This window comes from Sminthopsis crassicaudata, chromosome 3 (genome assembly GCF_048593235.1).
Source record: "Sminthopsis crassicaudata isolate SCR6 chromosome 3, ASM4859323v1, whole genome shotgun sequence".
In the NCBI taxonomy this organism is placed as follows: Eukaryota; Metazoa; Chordata; class Mammalia; order Dasyuromorphia; family Dasyuridae; genus Sminthopsis; species Sminthopsis crassicaudata.
Window position 1 is genome coordinate 468,953,297 of NC_133619.1, and position 26,351 is coordinate 468,979,647.

General features: G+C 33.3%; 1 protein-coding gene across 7 annotated transcripts in view; it reads left to right on the forward strand.

Annotated features, from left to right (window-relative positions):
• The window catches only part of SPART (spartin), an 87,037-nt gene that overhangs the window by 29,349 nt on the left and 31,337 nt on the right, over positions 1-26,351 (forward strand). For 3 of the 7 annotated variants that reach the window (XM_074303479.1, XM_074303481.1, XM_074303483.1), the window contains 5 exons: positions 2,978-3,101; positions 10,896-11,090; positions 11,659-11,817; positions 11,900-11,990; positions 21,845-22,181. In XM_074303479.1, the coding sequence (XP_074159580.1) occupies positions 2,978-3,101; positions 10,896-11,090; positions 11,659-11,817; positions 11,900-11,990; positions 21,845-22,070 (795 nt within the window). In that variant the 3' untranslated portion in view covers positions 22,071-22,181. Of the gene's footprint in view, positions 1-2,977; positions 3,102-10,895; positions 11,091-11,658; positions 11,818-11,899; positions 11,991-13,498; positions 13,658-21,844; positions 22,182-26,351 lie in introns of those variants that run through there. The other 4 variants (XM_074303486.1, XM_074303485.1, XM_074303484.1 and 1 more) reach the window with 3 other exon arrangements.

A 26,351-nucleotide genomic window follows, 5' to 3' on the forward strand; every position in this document is an offset into this window, starting at 1 on the left:
ATGAAGTTACAGTGACTGAATATGACAAAATACTTAAAAAAAGAAACCTAAACTAAAATAACACAATTTTTGAAGGTATTCTGTTTAATTTTTAATATATCTTGGGAAGATTCCTAAGGAATAAAAAAAAAAATCACAAATACCTTCACCTCCTCCTTCCCCCCCAAAAAAGAAAATTTTTAAAATACCATATCTTATAAGCCATATTTTCTCTTCTTTCTCAAGTATTTAGAAGGGTGTGCACAGTTAAGGTTGTTCTTCCAAAATGTTAAAAGAACAAGATTTTCGCAGAATTTATATTACTGGAAGATATATAGTTAATTAACTGAAAGAACAGAAAATACAAAATTTCATTGTAGTTAGCTTACTACTCTGAAATAAAACTTTTAATAGTCTTCTTTCAATAAAAGATTTGCCATGTATCTGTTAATAACCATAAAATATTCTTTGATGGTTGCAGTCACAGAAAAATTTCCTGATAATCAGTAACAAGCATGACTTAAAAGATATGTATGCTTCTCAGAGATGTTTGTTCAGCAAATCCTCTATGGTAATGTTAGAATCTGAATGGAATAGGGATTCCATATCCTTGGTAATATCCATGTCAGTAATTTTTAGCTTTTTTGGGGGTCATGGACACTTTTGTAGGTCTCATGAAGCCTTTGGTTTCCATCTCAAAATAATAGTTTTAAATGCATAAAATATAAAATACATAAGATTTCAGAAAAAAACTAATTTTATGAATATTTATTAATATAATATTTATAAAATAATTTAAAAATTTTAGGGTTCATAGACCTTAAGTGAATTTTTTTTATTAAAGCTTTTTATTTTCAAAACAGATAATTTTCAACATTGACTTTTGCAAAACCTTGTGTTCCAAATTTTTTCCCTCTCTTCCCTGACTCCCTCCCTTAGACAATAAGTAATCTAATACAGGTTAAACATGTGCATTTCTTCTATACATATTGCCACAATTATGATGAACAAGAATAATCAGATGAAAAAGGGAAAAAATGAGAAAGAAACCAAAATGCAAGCAAACAATAACAAAAAGTGAAAGTGCTATGTTGTGAACCACATTCAGTTCCCACTGTCCTCTTTTTGGGAACAGATGGCTCTCTTTGTCACAAGATCATTGCAAACACCTCACTGTTGAAAAGAGCCACAATGGATTCCAAGTTTAAAACTCGTCTGATCTAGATTTATCTGTTTATGCATAATATTGTGTCAGTGTGTGCTTACATGTGTATGTGTGTGCATATACACACATGTATTATCCTAGTATCTGATAAAATATTCTGAGATACTTAATCATTCCACTCATATTTTCTTCTGGAACTGATTGGAAAGATACAACCTGGCTCAGATCAATTTCTTCATGGGAAGTATCTGAAGCCTAAAGATGAGAAAATATTTGAGGAAATGAAATAACCATGGGAATCTTCAATGCACAGAATTACAGGATTTGAGAGTAAGAATAGAACTTATTGGCCTTCTAGTCCAATTAATATTATAGGATCTCCAATTGATCAATGATGAACAGAATCAGCTACAACCAGAGAAGGAACACTGGAAAATGAGTGTGAACTGTTTGCATTTTTGTTTTTCTTCCCAGGTTATTTTTACCTTCCAAATCCAATTCTTCCTATGCAACAAGAGAACTGTTTGGTTCTTCACACATATATTGTATCTAGGTTATATTATAACATATTTAACATATATAAGACTGCCTGCCATCTAGGGGAGGGGGTGGAGAGAGGGAAGGGAAAAATTGGAACAGAAGTACATGCAAGGGATAATGTTGAAAAAAATTACCCATGCATATGTACTGTCAATAAAAAGTTATTAAAAAGTATTTTTAAAAATATTATAGGATCTTCTTAAAAAAGAAACTTGTCTAGTAATCCATGTAGGAAAAATAAAAAAGAATATTTGCTAGATTATGACATGATTAATAGCTCCTTGAGTTAATCCACTAGTATATTAGCAATGGAGAGTCAGTGAAAAATGACAATGAATTGGACCAAGAGTCAAGTAAGAGAAGAATATGTGGAAGTATTTTTTGGAAAAGAGTGTGACTTTGAACCCTCCCAGGATGATTATAGAATACAAATCCTCTTTTCTAACATGTCCCATCCAGCTACTCCCCATTCTTTTTATCTTCTTTTTGTTTCACCTTTTTCCCATGAGATTGTGGGACTTTCTTTTTTCTTTGTATTTTTAACACCTTCCATAGTATAAAATTGATGTATATTGAATGTAGAATTACGTATTTTCTTCATGTTTAAGTTTAAATGTGATAGCTATTTAAATATACAACATTCATTTGAACAGAGGAATAAGGTTTTGTTTTTAAGTTAAACTATTAAAAATACCCAAATTAACTACAAAGAACACGTGAAGGACGATGGTGTGTGCATCCAGAGAATGAACTAACAAACAGAAGTATGTATGATTTTACATAATATGTGTTAAATAGTAGCCATCTCTAAGGTGGGGGGGGAGGGAAGTTAAAAAAAATTAGGTAACATTTAAAAAGTATAGCAACATAACAGATTTGCAGTTTCATGTAAAGTCATCTTTTTTATTATACTATGTTATGGGAATGTTTGTTTTATTCAATAAATTAAAAAATAATAATGCTCTTATGGTTTTATAGATGGAACTTTTTTAAATTTAATGACAGTTTTGCATATAACTCAAGTAGTAGGATAATTAAGACACTGGTATTTGAATGTTTTTTTTGGTTTGCTTATCAAAAAGATTGCATCAGTTTAACATCTACCAGTAATATAATACTGTTCTTGTTTCTCCATGGTCTGACAGTACCGAATTATGTTTATAATTATTATTAACAATATAATGTTGGCTTACTTAGAAATTGGTTTTAATTTGCCTTACTCCAAATACTAGAGAAGTTGAATTTTTCACATGGCTAATTCTTTCATTTCCTCAAATATTTTCTCATCTTTAGGTTTCAGGTACTTCAAGTGAAGAAATTAATCTGAGCCAGGTTGTACCCTTCCAACCAGTTCCTGAAGAAAATGTGAGAGTGTTACCTGAGTGGAGTGAGAAAGTATCTCAAAATATTTTAGCAGGTACTAAGATAAAGCTATTTAAAAATTTTTTAATTAGCTTTTCTCAATTGGAAAAACATGTGGGGTGCCCAAGAACACCACTTTTGAATGCTAATAGAAGAAATTATATTCATTAAGTGTCTGTCTTTACTTTCTTGTAAATTGTTCTTTTGTTCTCTGTTGTGTACTGTTTTTACTTTTCCCCTTTTCAACCTTCTACCTCCCCCAACAGGTGTACTTAAAGATATATTTATGTACACATGTATAGATATATACATACACATATACACACATTAGCATATCCTACCCCCACATAGATACACACATATTTTTCCTATCTCTGCTGACTCTTTGCTTTAATTCTGTGCCTGAACTTGTCTTGATATTATTTAACCTCCTTCCACCGATGGACCTCTTCCTTGTCATCTTCCTTCACCCTTTTCTTCCCCTTTCTGCCCATGTTTCCCTCGCCTCTCCCCGCCCCACTTCTTTATAGATTTTGGAGAGTGCTATACTTCCATGGTTTATATGTAGTATTGAACCCATTTCCTAGTGTAAGTAGTTTTCAGAACTACTAGTTTTCCTTTCCCCTCTGCATTTCCCTTTGTGCTTCATTTGTATAACATAATTACTATTTTTATCTTAACTCTGCTCCAACCTTTCTGTTGCTTATTGCCAATATCAGTCTTAAATATATGCTATATATCTCCCATGTAAAAACATAAAACAATTTGTCCATGTTCCTTGAAATTGATCTTTGAGATTGGCTTTTATTAAATATTAAATTTTTTGTTTGGATTTAATTGATTAAAAAGTCCTGAAAATATACAAGTTTGTTGAATGTCCATTTTTTCTCATTTGATGATATGGATAGTTTTGCTGGATATGATATTTTTGGCTGCATGGCTAGTTTTTTGGATTGTTGGTAGATATGATTTCAGGATTCGTGGTCTTTTATTGTGACTACTAATAAGTTCTGTACAATTCTAATTGTAGCTTCAGCATATTTGAATTGGTTGCATTTTCTTGTTTCTTGCAAAATTTTCTCTTTGATCTGGGAGTTCCGAAATTTGGTAATAATATTCCTATGTATTTTCCACAAAGGATCTCATTGAGATAGTGATCAATAGATTTTTTGTTGTAATTTCTACTTTCCCTTCATGTTGTATCACTCCAGGACAATTTTCATGGACTACTTCTTTCTTTTTCTTTTATAATAACTTTTTATTTTTCAAAATACATGCAGATTTTCATTTTCAACATTCATCCTTACAAAACCTTGTGTTCTTTCTTTTTCTCCTTTCCTGCCTACCTCCTCTCTTCCTTAGACAGCATGTAAGCCAATATAGGTTAAATATATGCAATTCTTCTAAGCATATTTCCATACTTATCTTGTTATACAAAAAAAATGAAAAAGAAAAAAAGCAAGCAAACAACAACAAAAAGGTGAAAATACTATATTGTAACACAGATTCAGTCCCCACAAGTCCTTTCTCTGAATGCTGATGGCTCTCTCCATCCCAAGTCAATTGGAATTGGCCTGAATCGGTCCATTGATCATCATCTTGTTTTTGCCATGTACAATATTCTCTTGGTTCTACTTACTTCACTTAGTATCAGTTCATGTAAGTCTCTCCAGGCCTCTCTGAAATCATCCTGCTGATCACTTCTTTTTTTCTTTTTCTTTTTTAAATTAAAATTTTTTATTTACAAAGCATATGCATGAGTAATTTTTCCACCACTGACCCTTGCATAATCTTTTGTTGCAAATTTTCCCCTTATCCCCACTGTCCCCCTTCTTCCTCTATTTGGCAAGTAGTCCAATACATGTTAAATATATTGAAATACATGTTAGTCCCAATATGTATATACATATTTATATAGTTATCTGGTTGCACAAGAAAAATCAGATCAAGAAGGAAGAAAAAGAAAAACTGAGAAAAAAAAAAAGCAAACAAAATGCAAGCAAATAACAGAGTGAGTGAGAATGCTATGTTGTCTTCCACCCTCTGTTCCCACAGTTCTCTCTCTGGGTGTAGATGGTTCTCTTCATTACTACACAAGTGGAACTGGTCCAAATGATCTCAGTGTTGAAGAGAGCCACATTTGTCAGAATTGATCATCGTATTGTCTTGTTGTTGCTGCTATGTATAATGATCTCCTGGTTCTGCTCATTTTATCCTGCTGGTCATTTCTTACAGAACAATAATATTCTATAACATTCATATGCAACCATTTATTCGGCCATTCTCCAATTGATGGGCATCCACACAGTTTCCAGTTTCTTGCCACTACAAAAAGGGCTGCTTCAAACATTTTTGCACATATGCATCCCTTTCCCTCCCTTAGTATCTCTTTGGGATACAGGCCCAGTAGAAACACTACTGGATCAAAGGGCCTGCACAGTTTGATAGCCTTTGGGGCATAGTTCCATATTGCACTCCAGAATGGTTGGGTCAGTTCACAACTTGACCAACAATATCCCATTCTTCCCACATCCCCTGCAACATTTATCATCTTTTCCTGCCATCTAAGAAATGTGAAGTGGTACCTCAGAGTTGTTTTAAATATATATTTTAGAAATTTGGAACTACACCCAAAGGGCTATCAAACTGTACATACTCTGTATCCCAAGGAAATCATAAAGCAGGGAAAAGGACTTATAAGTGCAAAATGTGTGGAGCAGCCCTTTTTGTAGTAGCAAAGAATTGGAAAATGAGTAGATGCATATCAATTTGAAAATGACTGAATACATATTAAAGTAATGGATTATTATTGTTCTATTAAAAATGATGAACAAGTGCAACTGCCTCACTTCAATCCAGTTTATGCATGAATCAAAAACATCACCATATCATTTTTGCCATTTCTACCCTCAAAGCCCTGTGGCAATGGGTGATGAAGCAACAGGTGCAGATACACTGGAAGACAGCCCAGGCCATGCATCTTCTCACCCAAAGCATCAGTGGAATTCAGCAGCCCCCCTAGGTGTCTGAGTGGCCTTTTAAGGATCTCACTGCTCACTTCTGGTTCTGAGGAAGGGGCTAGACTAAAAACTGTGTGCTTACCCAATCCTGGTCTGAGTACCTGTGGTCAAGACCCAGAAGTATACAAAGGCTTCTGAAAAGTTGATTGCTCCCATTGGCACATGGAATGTACATACATGGAATGTACATACACTTATAGATAACATAAAATCCAGTAGACCTGAAAGAATTACAGCTCTTGTTGTGAGAGAACTCAACAGGTACCACATCCATATAGCAGTCCTGAGAAATAGGGCTGGCAAGTGAAGGCCACTTACTGAAGAAGGAGCTGTATATACATTTTTCTGGAGTGGTCACAGTGAAAGGGAGCACTGTGAAACTAGTGTAGGTTTTATAATCAAAGCTAATCTAGTAAACAAGCTCACTAGTCTTTCAAAGGGAGTGAATGATAGGCTTGTGACAGTGTGATTGTTACTTGCAGGAGAACACTAAGTTATTATCATTATCAGTACCTACCATGATGAACCCCAAAATTTCATGAACACCTGGAGACTCTTCTCATCAATATATCAAATGAAGATAAGCTTATAATTCTGGGTAACCTTGATGCTAGAGTAGGCTTACGCTACTAGACATGGCAGACAGTCCTTGGGAGGAATGGAGTTAGAAACAGCAACAGCAATGGTCATGGACTATCAAAGACTTGTGCATCTTGTGATCTCATTACCAACACTGTATTCCACTTACCTAGATACCATAAAACTTTGCGGATGCACCTTGCAGCAAATATTGGCATTTAATAGACTGTAGTTATAAGAAGAAGAGACAGAGAGGATATGAGAGTGACCAAGGCAATGTATGGTGCAGAGTACTGGACTGATCATAGCCTTATTCTCTCGAAGTTGAATATTTGCATTAAAAAATTGGCAGCTCCAAGGCAAAAAGACTACTAGAAGAATTTATGTCAACAGATTAGAGTGTTTCTTTGAGAGAGAACAATTTGTTGCCAACTTGGAGGATAAGTTAATCCAATACACTGTTGGCAGCAATGGAGAAGAAAAAGAGTTGCCAATTTTCAGAATTGGGTGTACTGCACTGCATTTGCCTATCTTCAAAACACTTGCAAACATCAAGACTGGTTTGATGAAAGTGATGAGGAAATTCAGAAGCTGCTAACTGAAAAACAAGAACTCCACAGGATGTACCATGAGGATAATTCTTACATTTCTTAAGAAAGTAGCATTCAATTCCATCAAAAGTCAAGTACAAAGGAAACTTAGATGCAGGATTCTTGACTCAGCTAAAAAGGCAGATGAAATTCAGTTTTATGCTGATAGTAACAATCCGAAGCAGTTTTATGATGCTCTGAAGGGCCAAAGACACATAGTGGATCTTAACTTAGTGCTGATGGTACCACATTGATTTGTGATAAAGACATGATCCTAGAGGGGTGGGTAAACACTTCCATAATATACTCAACAGATTGTCATCAATCAATGTTGAATCTATTGATCATTTACCTCAAGTTGAAACCAATCATTCTCTAGCTGAAGTTCCAACTGAAGAAGAGATATTGAATGCCATTAGGCTACTTTCATATGGTAAAGCATCAGGTGCTAATTCCATTCCAGATGAGATTTATAAGATACGGGGGGGGGGGGGGGTCCATTGCTTATATAAGAACTGACTAAAATTTTCTAGATTATTATGGCAAGAGAAAATTATGCCCCAGGAGGTAAAAAATGCTTCTATTGTCCATCTTTATAAAGTTAATGGAAATAGATTGTCCTGCAACAATCACAGGGGATCTTTTAATCATTGTTGTCAGGATTCTTGCCAGAGTCTTCCTTATTCAGCTGACTCTACACCTAGAAAAAGGTCACCTACCTGAAAGCCAGTATGGCTTCAGAGGCCAAGGAATAGTCAGTATGGTGTTTACTACCCAACAACTGCGGGGAAAATTCCAGGAGCAGAACAGAGGTCTGTATTCAACATTTATAGCTCTGACCAAGACCTTTGATACTGTCAGTTTGAGGGCTTATGGAAAATTATGTCAAAATTCAGTTGCCCAGAGAAGTTCATCACTATAGTACATCAGTTTCATGTTGGCATGCTTATCCGTGTTCTGGACAGTGGGCAATGCTCTTAAGCTTTCCCAATCACCAATGGAGTGAAACAAGGCTGTGCGCTTGCTCCCATGATTTTTTTTTTCTTGAGGCAATTGGGGTTCAGTGAGAACAAACTTGGAATCAAGCTGGAGAATTGTTTAGACAACCTGAGTTAGCACCTTGTAATCCTAACAAGCTACTACACTGATGATAAATTCTTCAACGTGAAAAGGCTACAAGCAAAACTAAGTGAAAGGAGTGTTGGTGCATGATTTTTTGTTTGCAGGTGATTGTACACTTATAGCATTAGTGCCTGGTAAACAGTAGGCTCTTAATATTGATTTAGTGAATTGAACAGTTGCCCACGAGGACAAGAGATTTAAGAGTTGAGAATATTTTGTAGTTGAACTGGTTAACTATAAAGTCAAGATTGAAATAGGTAGAAACATGAAAAAATTGGGATGATGACATAGGAGAACAATGAAGGAAAGAGTGACTAAAATCCCCAGTGAAGATCAGGAATAGTTTTGGAAGGAGGAGTGTACAGGAAGATTTAAATGTGTAGAAAGTATACTATTTTATTGCTCAGTCATTTGAGTTGTGTCTTATTCTTCATAACCCTGTTTGGAGTTTTCTTGGCAAAGATACTGTGGTAGCTTGTCATTTTCTTCTCCAGCTCATTTTACAAATGAAGAAAAGTTAAGTGACTTGCCTAAGGTCACTCAGCTAGGATATGTGTGAGGCTGGATTTTGGCTCCAAAAGATGAGGTTTCCTATCTGTAGGCCTGGCACTGTATCTACTATACTACTCAGCTGTTTGTTAAGTATATTAGGATGTTAAAAAAAAAATCAACCAGTTATGACTCTAGAACTTTATAATATTCACGGAAAATCTCTTTCCTAGCTCAATCTATTACCTCAACAGTTTTATAATGCTAATGGCATTAATTGGTTTTGATGCTGCTGCTTAACTTTCTGGGTCAGTAAATTAAACCCTAATAGACTTAAATAGCAAAAGGAAAAACTGACTATTATTGCACATGCTAATGTTCTCATAAAACATGTGGCTATTTGAAAATTGTTACAGAGCCTTTCAAAATGTGAGAGTTTTCCTGTTTAGAGCACAAAAGTGAATAAATAATTATTATTACTTTTTCATCTTTTTTTGTAGTAAAATATCCTTTGGTGCTTACAACTTTGTAATTATATTAAAGCTATTCAAGATGTTTGTTAAGTACTTAGCATGTGGAGATGGTTGATTTAAGTAAAATTTTTGTCGTCTTCTGATTGTCCATTTGTTGATTCAGCCCATGTGTCAATTTTAGTCAAAACAATGATGTAAAAGACAATCATTAGAAAATAGTTTCATCAAACTGCTGTATAAAATTTTTAATCTTAAAACATGAAAGATAAAATTTTTACTTGTTGCCCAAGCCTAGATTTCTATCAAAAAATTTTAGGAAAGAAAAATGAAATTTTGCTGCAGAATCCATTTCTGATAATGATAAAAAAGTTATAAATGGAAGCTAGTTTGTTTAATTTAATTTAATGTATATTAAAACATTGCTTTATGAATCCTATTGGGAGAAAAAATTCAAAGGTGCAAACCAAGGGAAAGATTAAAAAAAAATAAAAACAGAAAAAAGTGAACAAAGAACATTGCATTCTGTCTCCATAGTTCTTTTTCTGGATGCAGATGGCATTTTCTGTCCAAGTCTATTGGGATTGTTTTAAATTACTGAACCACTGAGAACAACAAAGTCTTGTAGTCATGGCACATTCTTGCTATTATTGTGTACAATGTATTCCGGTTCTGCTTGGTTTGCTCAGCATCAGTTGGTGTAAATCTTCCAAGGCCTTCCTAAAATCAGCTTTTCTTGTTTTTTTATAGAAAAATAAAATTCCATTATCCTCATATACTATATAACTTGTTTGACCATTCTCCAATTGATGGACATCTACTGATTTTCCAATTCTTTGCTACCACACAAAGAGCTGCTACAAACATTTTTGCACATATGGGTCTTTTTCCCTCCTTTATAATTTCCTTGGGATACAGATCCAATAATAGCACTGCTGGATCAAAGGGTATGCACAGTTTTATAGTTCTTTGGGCATAGTTCCAAATTGCTTTTCAGAATGATTAGATCATTTCACAACTCTACCAACAATACATTAGTGTCTCAGTTTTCCCACGTCCTCTCCAATATGTATCATTATCTTTTCCAATCATCTTAGCAAATCTGAGAGGTGTGAGGTAGTGCCTCAAGAGTTGTTTTAATTTGAATTTTTCTAATCAATAGTAATTTGGAACATTTTTTCATATGACTTAGATGACTTTATTTTGTCACTTGAAAATTGTCCATAAGATTCTTTAGTTTGAAAAAAATTGGAAATTTCTTGATTTTTAATTCTAGAAGTCAGCTTTGAGTTTAGTCCAGCCATTCTGACTATTTCTGAACTTTCTTATTTTTCTTTTGATATGAGCTCCTTGTGAGTAGAGATTTATTTTTCTTTATATTCTATCTAGCACAGTGCCTCATACATAGTAGTTGCTTGTTAAGAACTTGTTAATTGATTGGTTGATGTTATAAAGGCTTAAAAAGTATGACTAGTGTCCCAATAACATACACTGTCTTTTCTTTCCTTTTTCTTTTTTCCCCCTTTTCTTTCCTTTATTTTCTTTTCTTTTTCCTTTTGTTTTATTTTCTCTTCAAAAGGTGCATCCTGGCTGAGTTGGGGTTTAGCTAGAGGAGCTGAACTTACTGGAAAAGCAATTCATAGAGGAGCCTCAAAACTTCGAGACCATCTTGAGCCTGAAGAAAAACCACTGGAAGTTAGTCCAGCTGTGTCCAAGGGACTTAATTTAGCAAAACAGGCTACAGGAAGCGCAGTGAAAGTCAGTCAGTTCCTAGGTAATTATATTATACTTTCTTTTTTCACCTTTAGAGGGAAAAAAAGACATCCAAAAGCATTTCCACAGTGATTGACTTTATTAATGAACATTTGGTATGAAGAAACTTTATTGAGGAAATAGAAAACATCAAATCTGTCTTTTGAAAATATTTTCTGATTCTTTTTTAAGTGTTTATGAATTCTGGTAGCTGACTAGCTAAAATCTTCCAGCCTAAATTTCTTTCTAATTGAACAAGGACTTTATAAAGTATTTATGTATGTATTATTATATTATATATATTATATAAAATATTCAGTGCCAGGTTTTTGGAGTACAGAAACAAAATGAAAAATAGTCCCTGTTCTCAAGACACTTATAATCTATTGGACTTATGTTTTACAAGAGGTTCATTAAAGAAACAGAGTTATAAGTATTAATAAACTCCCTAAAAGTTTAAAATCATACAGTAGCCATTATAATCACTTTTATACCTTTTATTTTGAATTCAGAAGTATAGCCATGCCCTATTTGTTCATTTTAAAAATCTTTAACATCTCTCTAAATATTTATTTTTGTATATGTATTAGTGGAAGGAGTATGTTCCATAGCAAATTGTGTGGGAAGAGAATTAGCCCCACATGTCAAGAAGCATGGAAGTAAACTTGTTCCAGAATCTCTTAAAAAAGACAAAGATGGGAAATCTCCTTTGGATGGTGCCATGGTTGTAGCAGCAAGTAGTCTTCAAGGTAACAAAAGGATTCATGTATATTTAAATTAAGAAAGCAATCTGTTTAGTTGTGGCTAATTAAGCATTTAAAAATCTTTCAGGGTTTTCAACTGTATGGCAAGGAATGGAATGTGCAGCTAAATGCATAGTTAAAAAAGTTGCTTCAGAAACTGTAAATACAGTTAAACACAAGTAAGTCTAATTTTTATTTTTGTTTTAACAACAAAAACACTTAGTTCATTTGTTAAATAATTTATAAATATATATATATATATAAATATATATAAATAATTTATATATAGCTATCCAACTATTTTTACTAAGTACTGGGGTCAAGTCTTATTTTCTACTAGTATTAAATTTTTTTTTCTCTCAAAATTGGGGAGTAAAATTTTAACACAATCATGTCACTTAACTCAGAAGTGTCTTAGTTTCTTCATCTACAACACAGCAGATTGGATTAGATGATCTCTAAGATTCTTATCATATGGTTTGCATGTCTTTAACTTTACTTCTTTGAATTGTAAATCTTTTTCAAATAATGTTGTCTTGGTCTGTGTCATTTCACAGTAATAGCTATCATTATAGTGTAACATAGCCAAACCCCACCATAAAGTTGTTTTGGCAAATTGCCTAAGAAACAGATTGGATTATCTACATCAATAGTTCCCAACCGGAAAAGTTAAGGAAGGAAGCTTTACAAATACATGCATTGTCAAAATAAGACAAGTATGACCATGTCATTCATATGTCATTACTCCCTTTTCTTTTATCCCCCATCCTTGAATCTTCAATGATTTTCTCTTGTTACTAGATTAAAATATAAACTCCACAATTAGGCATAAGGCCATAACAATCTGGTTACTGCTTGTTTCACATCACTATTCTTCATATGCTGTATTTACAGCCCAGCTATCCTAATTGCTGTTACTATAATTTAGTACTTCATCTCTTACCTCCATGCCTTTGCATAAGTTTACTTCTCTGTGTGGAATCATTCTTCTCTTACTTCCTTCTCTCAGAATTTGTAGCTTTCTTCCAGGCTGTATTTATGTGCTATCTTCTATAGGTAGCCTTTCCAGATCCTCTTCTTTTTATTTTTGATAATACTGTTGTTATTATTAGCTGCACTACCATTACCAACCCATGAAAAAATAAAAACACAATTGGGAATAACTGTTTGTAAAACTGTACTAATTATATATACTTATGGATACTAGGGAAATATGTTTTGTACGACTTCATATGTATAATAGGCATCATATAGCTTGCCCATTTCTGGATGAGAGAGGAACTGGGAAGAGGGAAAGAATTTAGAACTCAAGATTAAAAAAAAAAAGCATTTTAAAAATTCCATATGTATTTTACTGCCAAAAAAAAGAGAAAAATACATAAAGTATAGGCTTTTTTCTCTTATTGCCAGTATTCTACCGCTAACATTCAAGATTTCATAACAATCAAAATGTGACTGAAAAAGTCAACTATGTTAAAAAGAAACTTTATGTGATTTTGACTATATTTGAATTATGCAGACTTATATTGTTATGACTATACTATTAATAATTTCAGCTGTTTTTTTGCCTATGGTTTATTATACTCAACAGAATTGTTTATGATGATTATTATAACAATTTTTCAGAGAATGATATAAATGACTAGTTTATTTTCTCAGTTAAAGTAATATTTTTGTCTTATTTTAGATATAGGAACTTGAAGATCTACAGCAACCATGAAAAGCAATAAGTAACTTAAACCTGGAACTGTTAATTAATTATAGTACAATATCTGTCAAATAATTCATCTCAATCTTCTGTACTGCTTATAAATTTCTCTATCAGGCTTCTTCTTTTTTTTTTTTTTTTTTTCTACTTATATTCTTAAAGAGATTCAGCCAGCCCATTTTTTTTCCATTCAGTAAGATTTCATGCTAGTAAAAAAATTTTCATGGAATGTAAGCTTTAATGAAAAATGCCCTTTTGTGAGAAGTATACTGTTATTTGATTGGCTAATAAATTAATATTCTCCTTAAGTTCTGATTGGATTTTTATCTAAGCTATTACAATGTGTTCAGAATGATAGGTATGCTGGAATCCATGCTATTTGAGAATCAGATGAGAGAACTGATGAGACTTAGGAAGCAGATGTGGCCTTGTCTTCAAGCATTTGAGAGAACTTGTGGAAGTTGTTTTGTTTGTCCCCAGAAACCAGAACTAAGAACAATAGGTAGAAGTTTGAAAAACAGGTTTAAGTTCAATGTAAGAAAAAAATTCCTAACAATTAGCGCTATTCCAGAGTAGAAGAGCTACATTGGGCATTAGTAAGTTCTCCATCACTAAAAAAGCAAGGATGTCATAGAATAGATACCTGAACAAGAAAATGGATTGAATTAAATGATCTCTGAGGTTCTTTAAAATTGTCCTAATGCCATCTTTATTACGAACATATGGTAATTCTGTGTCAGTGAAGAAAGAAATATTTAAATTACAGAGTATTAAACAGTATTCAGATACATCTTTGCTACTGGGAAGTCCTTCAGATACTCTTTTATACAGTGATATTGCACAGTTTGTGATAAGCACTTTGTCAGATCTGTAGACTGAATTGCCTTTGGTAAATTTGCAAGTTGTTGCTGAGTGAATAAGAGTCAGTCCTTATTATCCACTAGGGAGTCTTTATAATTAACCATGTACTTCCTATTTTCTACCTGTTAAACTTGGGATTCTGCATTCATTTCAACAAATTTCAACAAATTTCTGAGTCTGAAGATCCACTATCAATATTTTCAAGGAAAGTCTCTACTAATCTAGACTCAGATAATGTAGCACTTAGAAATAGCTTTGAGAAAAGTGTAAAAAAAAATCTTTTGACAGAAGAAAAAAAAGACAGGAAACTAAAATGATAGAATTTTGGATCTGGAAAGAACTTTAGAGGTATTCAAGTTCAGTCTTGTATTAATGTAGAGATCCTGGTTAGCCATATAATCTCTAGTTATACAGTTAAAGTGACAAGGAATTCTGACTTTGAGAACAGTTAAATTGGAGAAACATTTATTAAGTGCCTTATGAATAGGGTACCACGTTAGATGTAGGAAATACAAAGATCATAACGTCTTTCTGTCTCTTTAAGAACCTTACACTAGGAGCACCTAGGTGGCTCAGTGGATAAAAGCATCAGTCTTGGAGTAAGGAGGACCTGAATTCAAATGTGCCTTCAGACACTTGACACTTCACTATCTGTTTGACCCTGGGCAAATCACTTAATTCTAAGTGCCTCATATACACAAGAAAGGAAGAAACTTTTATTTTTACAGAAGAAAGTGAAAATAACTATAAAATAGAAAATAATTGCAGAAGAGGGTCAGTGTAGGAAAAATATTATAAAAGATTAAAAGATTTGTTTCTCATGTGAACAACTTCTATCCCCATGGTCAGTCTACTCTGGCTGTGCTTTAAGTGCATCAATGTGCCTCCTAAATTGCCTTTTTTTTTTTTTTTTTTTTTTAATCAGTGATAAGAGATAAAAAGATAGTAAAGAACAGGTTCAAGGATAGAGCTTAGAGATTTCCTCATTGGCAGTGCTATATTCATTATCACATCTTGTTTGAAGTTATTTCAGCTTATATGTTTCTCTATACATCCTTGCCTGCAAGAACAAGCTTAATTAAATCAAAATTAAGTATCTTCTTTGTGTGTATATAATACTATGTATATATATATATATATATATATATATATATATATATATACACATATATATATATATATACATATATATATATATAGTATATAATACTATGTATTATATTCAAGAATGAAAATTTGGAAACAATGACTTCTCAAACAGCATAAAGTATAAATAGGAGATAAGTTAAAGAGACAAACAAGTATAAGTTAGAGCTTGATAGTGCATAGGAAAAGTTTAATGGAAGATATTAGATTCATTGAGAAGAGAAAGAGAACAGAGAAGGAAGTCTTCATGGAATTTAATTTAAAAGAAAGATTTCAGTAAGCAGATATTAGTGTCCATTCCAGGGAGGAAATCTGTACCAAAACATACTTGTAAAAGTAGGTACTAGGAAAAGGCAAATAATCCAATATAATTATGAGTACATGAAGTGGAATAGCATGAAATAGGGATAGAGCTATATTGTAGAAAGTCAAGGAATGTCATTCTTAGGGATTTATATTAACAGTGAAGAGACATTGAAAAACTTTTGAGCAGTAAATTAATATTGTCAAGCTTGTGCTTTGGAAAGATGAGACTACTCTTTAAGCCGATTAAGAGATTTGTTGGAGCAAAGAGACTAATGTGGAAGTTCTTTGAATAAACCAGGCAAGAGGTCATAAAAAACTGAACTAAAATGGTGAATGGGAAAGAAAAGATGGGAGGCATATCATATAGGTAGAATTATTAGGATTTAGGAAATAGAAAAAATGAGAAGGAAGTATAAAAACTGAGTAAGAAGTTGGTGTTATTAAAAGTACTAAGGAAGTTGGAAGGGATGACTATGAATTTAGTTTGGGGCAAGCTGAGCTTAAGATGCCAATGGGAAATACCCAAACAACTAACTTACATAACTTTAAAACTTATAAGAGAGATAAATGTTGCTTTAATGAATAAACAGCTGATCTTGAAGTCAGGGAGATTTGGATTCAAAACCCTTTCTCTGTCATGTAATGATTTGGTGACCCTGGGGCAAGCCACTTAAAACTCTGCATCCTCGGAGCTAAGGAATAATATAGATGATAATCAGTATTGGTAGATAGTTTTATCATTGGGAGCTTCCTATGCTGATGAACTCACAGGTTCAGCTAAGAGAAAAAAAGTCTATAAAATGTTGTATATATATTATTTCATTTAGGCCTCAAAACAGCCTTGTGAAGAAGATAGCATTTGAAAATAGGATCATTTCTCGGCAGCTAGGTGATGCAGTGGATAGAGCGCCAGCCCTGAATTCAGGAGAACCCGAGTTCAAATGTGGCCTCAGACACTTAACACTTCCTAGCTGTGTGACCCTGACCAAGTCACTTAACCCCAATTGCCTCAGGGGAAAAAATCAAATCAAATCATTCCTATGTTGGAGATAAAGAAATTGAAAGTTAAAGAAGTCTAGTGATTGCTCATTGACACATAGCTGGTAATTTTCAGAAACAGGATATAAAAACTAGTATTGCTTACATTTTTCTACTGTGCAGTGCCACCTTTAGAGTAGAGCCAGCAGGTATTTATGAGATATGGATTTCAGTTTTTAAGTAGTCAAATTAATAGAGAGATGTTTTACCCCACTGTCTTAAAAACTAAATTCTAAGACCCATTCACTCAGTTCTCATTATTTGGCCATTTATAGTTTAACTCAGTAAACATTTGTTAATTGCCTCCTATGTACCAGGCACATTAAGGAGGCAAAGGATAGTCCATACCCTCAAGGAGCCATAGCAATTTAGTGCAACATGCAATCAATTATGTACAAGATAAACTGGATATAATAAAAGAAAGCACTAATAGTAATAAATATTAGGAAAGGCTTTTGCTTTTACCTGGAACTTGAAGAAAGCCACTAGATGGCTTTCAAAGAAGAACTTCAGGCTTGAAAGACAGCTGATGTAAATACCCAGGATCAGAAGATTGAAAGTCTTGTGCAAGAAACTGCAAGACCAATATCATTGGATCCCAGAATACTTAAGAGTGATAGAAAAAACTTGAAAGAGTGAGGTGAGTGAGGAGTTGGGGGAGGGGAGGTTTAATGAAAGGCTTTGAATGCCAAACAAGATTTTATAGTTAATCCTGGCAGTAGAAGGGAACCACTGGAACTTTTTGAAAAAGGAGTAGACACAAAGGCAAAGAGAGGGGAGAAGGTTATATAGACTTGAGGAATATCACTTTGATAGCTTAGTGGAAGATTAATTAAGGAGAAATTTGAGGCAGGGAGACCAACTAGCAGATTTTTGCAGTAGTTAAATTGTGAAATGATAAGAGCCTGTATCAGATTAGTGACAGTGTAAAGAGCAAAGGGGACATTTATAAATGATGCAAAGGCAGTATCAATGTGTCTTGACAGTTGATTGGATATGAAGATTAAGAGAATGTGAGATAAAAGATGACACCTAGGTCACAAATCTGAGTAATTATGAAGATGGTGGTACTTTTTACAATAATAAGTTACAAGAGACCCTTCATTATGCCTTAGGTCAGTTATAACTTTTCATTTTAAGATTAATATTATTAAAAACAATTTTAATAATAATTCATAATCCTCATCACTGTATTAGATAAATTAGTGAAAAGTTATATATTAGTTGAATTTTGATAAATGAATTAATAAACTTTTTGAATAGCTTTAGAATAATTTTTTTTTTTATTGAGCCAAAATTGGTTTTCATATTTGTTATCTTCTAATGTTAGTCTTCCTATTTACATCAAGAAGAATGTGAATAATTTCTCACTGGGGAAAAAAACAAAACAAGTTTTTTAGCAGTTTCTCTACTAACTTGACATTGAACCATCAGAAGTCAAATTTCACAATGCACATGGATACCCAGGAATGAGACAAGTTGTCATTCCAGACAAATTTACACAAGTAAGCCAGTCTTATCTTGTTAATGCAATCAAACACTATTTAAAGATCAGTGCAAAAGTATTGTAAGATAGTCCCAACAATTAACAGCTTTAATATAATGAAGATTTAACTTGCTAAAAGGAGACTTCCATTTATAAAATATTTGTTGCTGCTTGGGTTGGCAAGCTTCTTTTGTTAGATATAACAGCTCTCTACCTAGTTGACCACATTCTTGGAGAGTTAACTTCTGGAATTTATATCTAACTTCTTCAATAAATTGTCTTTCAGGCCCACCTCAGTGTTCTGTCTCTGTTATGCTAATAATTCATAAACATCAACTCCAATATCTCCTTTGAATCTTAGCTCCTAAGTGCTAGTTTCTTATACTATTTGAGTGGGGGGGGAGGGAAGAGGAGAGGGATACTACTCCCCCTATTGTGAATAATCAAATGAGACAAATATTTATAAATCATTTAGGATAGTGTCTAACACATTGTAGATGCTACATAAATGCTTATTCCCTTTCTTTCCTTCCCTTAATAAATAATTTATTGCATCCTGAACTTTTTAAACATATTGATTTCCCTTCACTAAAACTTGTTCTTCTCTTGAGGATGTTGTTATATTATCTTAAAATTATCTTTAATAGAGTAATTTCCTTCATGTTCATGAGACCAGAAGAAGGGTGATCATTTTCTGGACTCTTACTTCCCTAAATTAAAAAAAATTTTCATCTTTTGAAGACATAGCATCCTTCCACATGAATTTCCATCATTGATCAGTCTTATAGGTGAAAACCCATCTGTTTCATTTTGCATTTTTATAGCAGCTGTGCTAATGATCCTTCCAATATTCTGGCCTATAGAAATTTTGAATTCTTTATTTTTAGTGATTTTGATCCCATTCTATTATAGACATAGTCACAATTTGTACCCCACAATCAGAACTTCTATATCTAAAATTCCCCTTAGTTTGTACATCTAAAATCTCCCCTAGTTTGAATCCTGACCTTTTTTAGTTCTCCTACTCCATTATTCCTACCAAATTTGCTTTTTGCCCTCACTGTGATATATATTTTCTTCTTTTTCTTTCTTTCTTTCTTTCTTTTCTTTTTTTTTTTTTTTTTTTTGCTGAAGCAATTGGGGTTAAGTGACTTGCCCAGGGTCACACAGCTAGGAAGTGTTAAGTGTCTGAGGCCACTTTTGAATTCGGGGCTGGTGCTCTATCCACTGCACCACCTAGCTGCCCCATGATACATATTCTTTTAGCCCAAAACTTCCCTTCAACTATTGTACATAGCAGATGTTTAACGTCTGTTGAATTGAATTGCACTATGTTTTTATTGGTACTTGAAAATCCTTCTCCAAACTTAGATAAACTCAGCCAGCTACTTTCATCAACAATGTTTTCAGAGTGCCAGATGTGCTGGAAAATAACATGTAGCCCAGCTAACTGGTTCTTTTGCATATTCATTTACTGCTATTTATTTATCTCTTCTTTATCTTTTTATCTCTCTTTGAGCTTTTGTCTCATTCCCCATGACTTTCTACTTTACCAGGAAGACCATAGCAATACAAAGTATGCTCCTTCAACCCTCTTACATTCCATCTACATTAGACTATTCTTTCTCTTTGTGCCTTTTGGTCCCATCTTTTGTATCTCCTAGAAGACTATGCTCTAGGAAACATTCCTTTTCCCTTGTATCTTTAACTTCTCATTGTGACTTAAAGATTTCATTTCTTCAGGAAGAAATAAGTAACTACCCTGGAGAAGGGGGTTAAGAGGCAGAGATAAAAAAAAGTGATAAGCAGCTAGAGAAAACTCTATTGTAGAATGATTGTGTGGGGCAGGATGTAAAAATATCCTCACTGCTTTTGGCTCAGTGGGTGGGTGGGATGAAGAATGTATTGCAAGAATTGTAAATTTAAACTGGGAATGCATTTTTTCATAGACACAGTATTATAAATAGTGGATGAGGCAGCAATATTACTGGGTATTGTTTTAGACCACCTAAATAACTAGGCACTATAATGTACCTGAGAATATACCTGCCAAAACACAGAGAAACTATATGAACATAACTATAAAACACTTTAAATCTAAATAATTGAAGTAATATTTATTGTGCATGGGTAGGTAAAGCCAAAATAAAATTAGCTAATATATTTACTTAATGCTTTCCCAGTTAAATTACTTTAAAAATATCTCAGAGAGAAAAAAATAACAAAGAAGTTTATTTAGAAGCACAAAAGGTCAGGAACTTCAAAGAAACCAGGGAAAAGAGAAGTAAAGGGAAGCAGATTCAGTAGCATCAGACCTTAACTGTATTATAAGGTGAGAACATTATTAAAGTATAAAATAGATAATTTTGATTAATTTAAATTAAAATGTTCTTATTAATAAACCTGTACAGCCAAGAATAGAAGGAATGTAGAAGATTGGTGGAAAAAACTTCCATAGACAGTCTCTTAGATAGAATATGATTGGGTTGGAATATTTGCTGTGATATAGGAAATGATATATTGGAAAGACTTGGATTCATGAAGGAAAAGGCTATTCACCACAAAGAAACAGATGACAAGTAGAAATAAGCATAGTACAATTTTACATATATATGTGTATATTTATAAATATCTCTGTGTATATACACATATACATACGTATGTATAAATACATATTTGAGCTTAATTGTAACATTTTGGAATGGTGTGGGAAGAAGCTGGGTGAGGGGAATAAAGTAAAAAGTATATAGCAGAGGACAAAATAAAATCTACAAGGAAGCAAAGAAAAGCTAGGCTTCCTTGAAATGGAAAATTTTTTTATATTGAAACCTAATAAGTTTTATGATGTACATGACATTGTTATTTTTTTCTTTAACCATTTTTGTATTGAAATTTAAAATTTAAAAATTGGTTAATAAGAAAAGTAAATAAAAAATAAATAGTGGATAAGTTATGCTATTTGGGCTACTAAGTTTTTTGTTAACTGATCTGGGAACTTGATTACCATTTATGATATTGTTTAAAATTAAATGCATTTTCTTAGGATAATAAATAATTGACATTTGACAATGTGTTCATTGAAATTTTGCTTTTATTAATAGAAACATTAAATATAAATAAAAATTATCTCTTCACTTATTTTTTAGAATGGGAGAATTCAGTTACCCTTTAGAAGAAGAAAACCAAAGAATTTCACAATTAACATGTTTCAAAATGTAGTGAAGCTTTTTTATATTTAATTTTAAATCAGAGTAAATATTTAAAATTGTGCCATTTAAGAAATTAATTTCCCCAAAATATCCTTACTCTTGGAAAAAATATGGTTTGGCTTCATATAAGTGATTTAATCTCTTCTAAAAACAATCATATTGAAACAAACTTGAGTTTTTTCCTTTCAAAGGTAACTTATCCTATTCATCTTATTCTATTTTGGAATGTTCTAATTCAGATTTGTAGTTTCACTGCATATTATTTTTTTTTTTTTAAAGATATGGAGATGATGCTGGTCATGCTACAGATAATGTAATGAATTCTGCCATCAATGTTGGTGTCACTGCATTTAATATTGATAACATCGGTATCAAAGCTGTGGTGAAAAGAACAGCAAAGCAAACTGGAAAAGCCATCTTAGAGGAATATCAAGTAATTGACAAGTCAGAAAAAAAAGATGAAAAAGAAACTAATATTAAGACAGTCAAGAAGAAAGGTAAATAATGGAAATACTATGGATTAACTCCACCAAAGCCTTACTAAATGGATATAACTTCAGTATTTAAGCATAAATGAAATACTTCTCTCCAACATATTAACCTGTATTATGAAAATCTAATTATTTCTAAAAAGTATTTTTCATAAAATTTAAGTATATATAATCTCCTAATAAAAATAATAGTATTTTTTCTTTCTCACTTATAAAAACATTGTCAAAAAGATTAAAATTGCTTTATTTTATATGCTTAAAATATTTTTTCAATTGCAAAGCTGAGATTTTTTGAAAACTACTCTCAATCTAATGTTAAATTTTGTAATTGATCTATTTTAGAAAACAAAGTAGGTAAATTAGATGTCTGTACATGATTTTGGGGTATAGTAAACTAATCCATTTTATAATCAGAAGGATTAACCAAAAGCTAGTTACCTTCTGATTGTTTTGCACTATTTATTATAAATTTCTCCCTTATCCTAAATCTCTTGTAAATGTTCAATGACTAAACTAAAATCTGAAGCACCTTAATAGAATTAACACTAAAATATCAAATTGTCAACATTTTCTAAGATTTTTTTTTTTTTAACAAAGGAAATAACTGATTATTGAAAGAAACTGAGGTTCCATGAAATTAGTTAACTAGTCAGACTACAAGGCTTTATCTTTTATATAAACTGGTATTGTTTCAATGGTTGAAAATGGTTATAAAAATGTATTTATTTTTAAAACATTTTGTGTTTTAAAAACCAATAGGTGATCAGGAGCTCAGGAAAATTATTGACAATTTGAAGTATTTGCTTATTTATTGAAACTTATTTTCTGTTCATTTACTTATTAACTACTTGCACTTTTATAGCTCCATTTTCTTCCCTTTTTTTTTTCCTGGAAATTCAATTGTACAACATCTAATAGAATTGGGTAAACTATTTGTAAATACACTGGTTTTTTAGGCATTGTCATTACTGAAATGTAAAATCTGTTAAATGTCTAATTATTTAGAATATATTCTATTTAAAAATGTCATCTTTATATTTAAAATAATGGAATTTTAAAGCATAATATAATTTCCATTATATAACATTATAATTGATAGTATTGAGTTAAATATCCATTGCCTTTTAAGGTCTTTAGGTTACAAAATATGTAGTTATAGAGTACTTGATAATATGCTACTAATTTTTAAAGGTTGTTACTGAGTTTTCACAACTGTATTTCATTCGCATCTTGATACACATCTATGATATAAGCAAAATAACTTGAAACTACCTTATTAAACTTCACTTGAAACTGTCCAAAGATTATACTTTATGAATGAATACTATTCTTGATTGTAGATAAATAAAACATATCTTGGCCTCAGACACATTAATGTGCTCTATGTGGTTAGAGTCTGAAAATTTGTCTGTGGTATGGTAGTTTTATAAAAGACTTATAACTACTATAGTAAATAGTATGATAGAAGGTTGTTAATATAGAAAATGAACTCAAGTGGCATCTTTGTGTAGCATTAAAATGGAATTAACTTGAAAATAAAATTAACTTTTGTGTATGTGTATGATTGAATTAAAGAAAATGTAGCATAATGGCAAATATTTGTCTAGTCTGCCTATTGATAAAAAGGTTACCAAAGAAACTCACTTTTCCCCTACCATCCCCTAGTTATTGTGTTAGGGACTAGCATTTATATACATATACTTATACAGATGAATATTTTTTCTTAAGCCTTTATAAGATTTATAGTATGTTTAAACTTTCTGAGTATGGGTTTTCATGATGTTATATGTGATATTTTACATATTTTATAGGTTTGTCAAGGGCAACTGAAAAAGCTACAGTGAACCTAATTTGACAATAGCTTATTAGTTGGTTTGCAAATGACAAGCCAGATAAAGTCTATTATGGATATCACTTGAATGAATAAATAAAGCATCTACTAAGCACTGAGTATATGTAAAGCACAATGCCAAGCTCTGGGTACACAAATATAAAAATAAGACAGTTCCTGCTCTCAGAGAGCTTACATTCTAAGGGGGGGAAGAAAGACATGGAAGAATTCAGCTACAAGTCATATGTCCCACAGTCCTTAGGCTGTAGTTGCAAAACAGATGGTAATCTCTCTTCTCTAAGGTCATTTTCACTGATAAAATTCCTGTCATCTTCTAATGATGAACTATTTTACAGGACTTTGGTGACAAAAATTTTCTTTTTAGTGGTCTTTAATAGATGGAATGATAACACCCAGTACAAGTAGTTGCTCAGGTACATTGCCCCAGGTGTTGCTTTTTAGGATCCAGGCTATGGGCACTAAAATGGCACATTGACATTCTCACAAGTCATGGATTGGGGTCCTGGATTGTCTCTATCAGAGTCTGAGGGGAGAGGATCATTCAAGTAGCTGCTTTATCCATTCAACCGATGCTGCCTCCTATCTTTCTTTTAGGGAATCTTGCGACTTTAGTTTACCTGCACTGTGGGGGGCGATGACTGGCTCTTTCTTCACAAGAGATGTCTTCCTAGATAATGGCTATGAAGTCTTGTGGGGAAACAGGATCTACCAGTAGTCTCAGGCATGATCTTATGTCTTACTAGAAAAGAATATGTTCTGGGGGCGGAGCCAAGATGGCGGAGAAGATACACGCCACTGTGTAAGCTCCTTTCTTCCCTCACAACCAACTAGATTTAATCAGCCTCAGAAATAGCGTTGGACTGATAGAATCCACAAGGACTGGAAGTACGACTTACCAGCTGAAGAGAATCTGGAGTTTCAGCAGGAAAGGTCAGCTCCCAGGGGAGGAAGAAGAGAGGTCAGCGCAGACGGTGGGGTAGTGGCACACTGCGCCGGGTCACGCTGGGGAGGGCTCTGGGATCAGAGAATCCACTGACATAAAAGAATCTGGCACAGGCTGTTAGCTCTTCTCTGCTTATAAAACAGCAGATCAGGGGAGAAATATAAGCCACTTTAAAATTTGAAACTAGATTGGATCTTCCCGGATCCCAGGGGTGACTCAGCAGATCTCGGCACCGGGACATAGGCAATCCAGGCTTTCACCTGGGGGTAGTTAAGAGATTGAAGAGTGGGCGGGGCGGTAACTCATAGTGCCTGGCTCGGCTGGAGGCTGTGGAACGGAAGTCCCAGAGAAGCAGAACCTTTGAACTAGGGACCGAGGTTTCTGGCAGACACTTCCCAGTTTGAGTGCAGGGACTTTTCACGTCACCTGCTGCAGACATCCACGCCCCACCAGGACACATAGGCTAGGCTTTGAGTCGCCTTTGCTGTTCAGTCTCAACCTCAGGGAAGCCACTAAAACACAGCGCCCTCGGGGCATAGCAGTGCTGGTCACCTCTGAGGCATTTCCAGGGAGGGGGTGGGGAACTCTTTCCCAGAGCTCTCTCTTAGCTCAGGCGCGGGGGCCGCTGCATCCATCCGGTCTGGGAGGAAGCTGGTAAAGAAATAAATAAATAATTTCCTACCCCAGGGACAGACCCCAAAAGATTTTTTAAGTATGAGCAAGAAGCCCAAAAAAATCATAGATTCCTTCTACACAGAGAAAGAGCTGGTATCCAACCCCGAGGAAGTTAACAGCAGAGAGTCAGCAGATAACAACCTAAAGGGGAACGATTCCTACCCCCATTGCATAACTCTATCTTTGAAGAGACTATTAAAAAGTTAAGAGAGTTTGAAGAAAAATGGGGAAAGGAAAGGGAAGCTATGATAGAGAATAACAACATCCTGAAATTGGAGTTGGAAAAAATAAAGAATTCACAGGAGATGCAGGGAAACAAAATTAGTGAATTAGAAAAGGTAAAAAAATCACAGGAAAATAGGATTTCTGAATTGGAGAAGATAAAAAAGTCCCAAGAAAATAAGATTTCTGAATTGGAAAAAGAAAATAATTCTCAAAAAAAAAATTAGGGAAATGGAAAAAAATTCAATAGAGCAAAATAATTCGTTTAAAAACGAAATTGGGCATTTACAAAAAGAACTAAAAACTGTGGAAGAAGAAAATAACTCCTTAAAAGTCAGGATGGAACAAATAGAAATGAATGATTCACAGAGAACCCAAGAATCAGTCAAACAAAACAAAAAAAATGAGAAGCTGGAGAACAACGTCAAATACTTACTGGGAAAATCTATAGACCTGGAAAATAGATCTAGGAGAGATAATCTGCGGATCATTGGACTTCCCGAAAACTATGACCAAAAAAAGAGCCTAGATTCTATTTTACAGGAAATTATCAAAGAGAACTGTCCAGAGATAATAGAAACAGAGGGGAAAGTAGATGTTGAA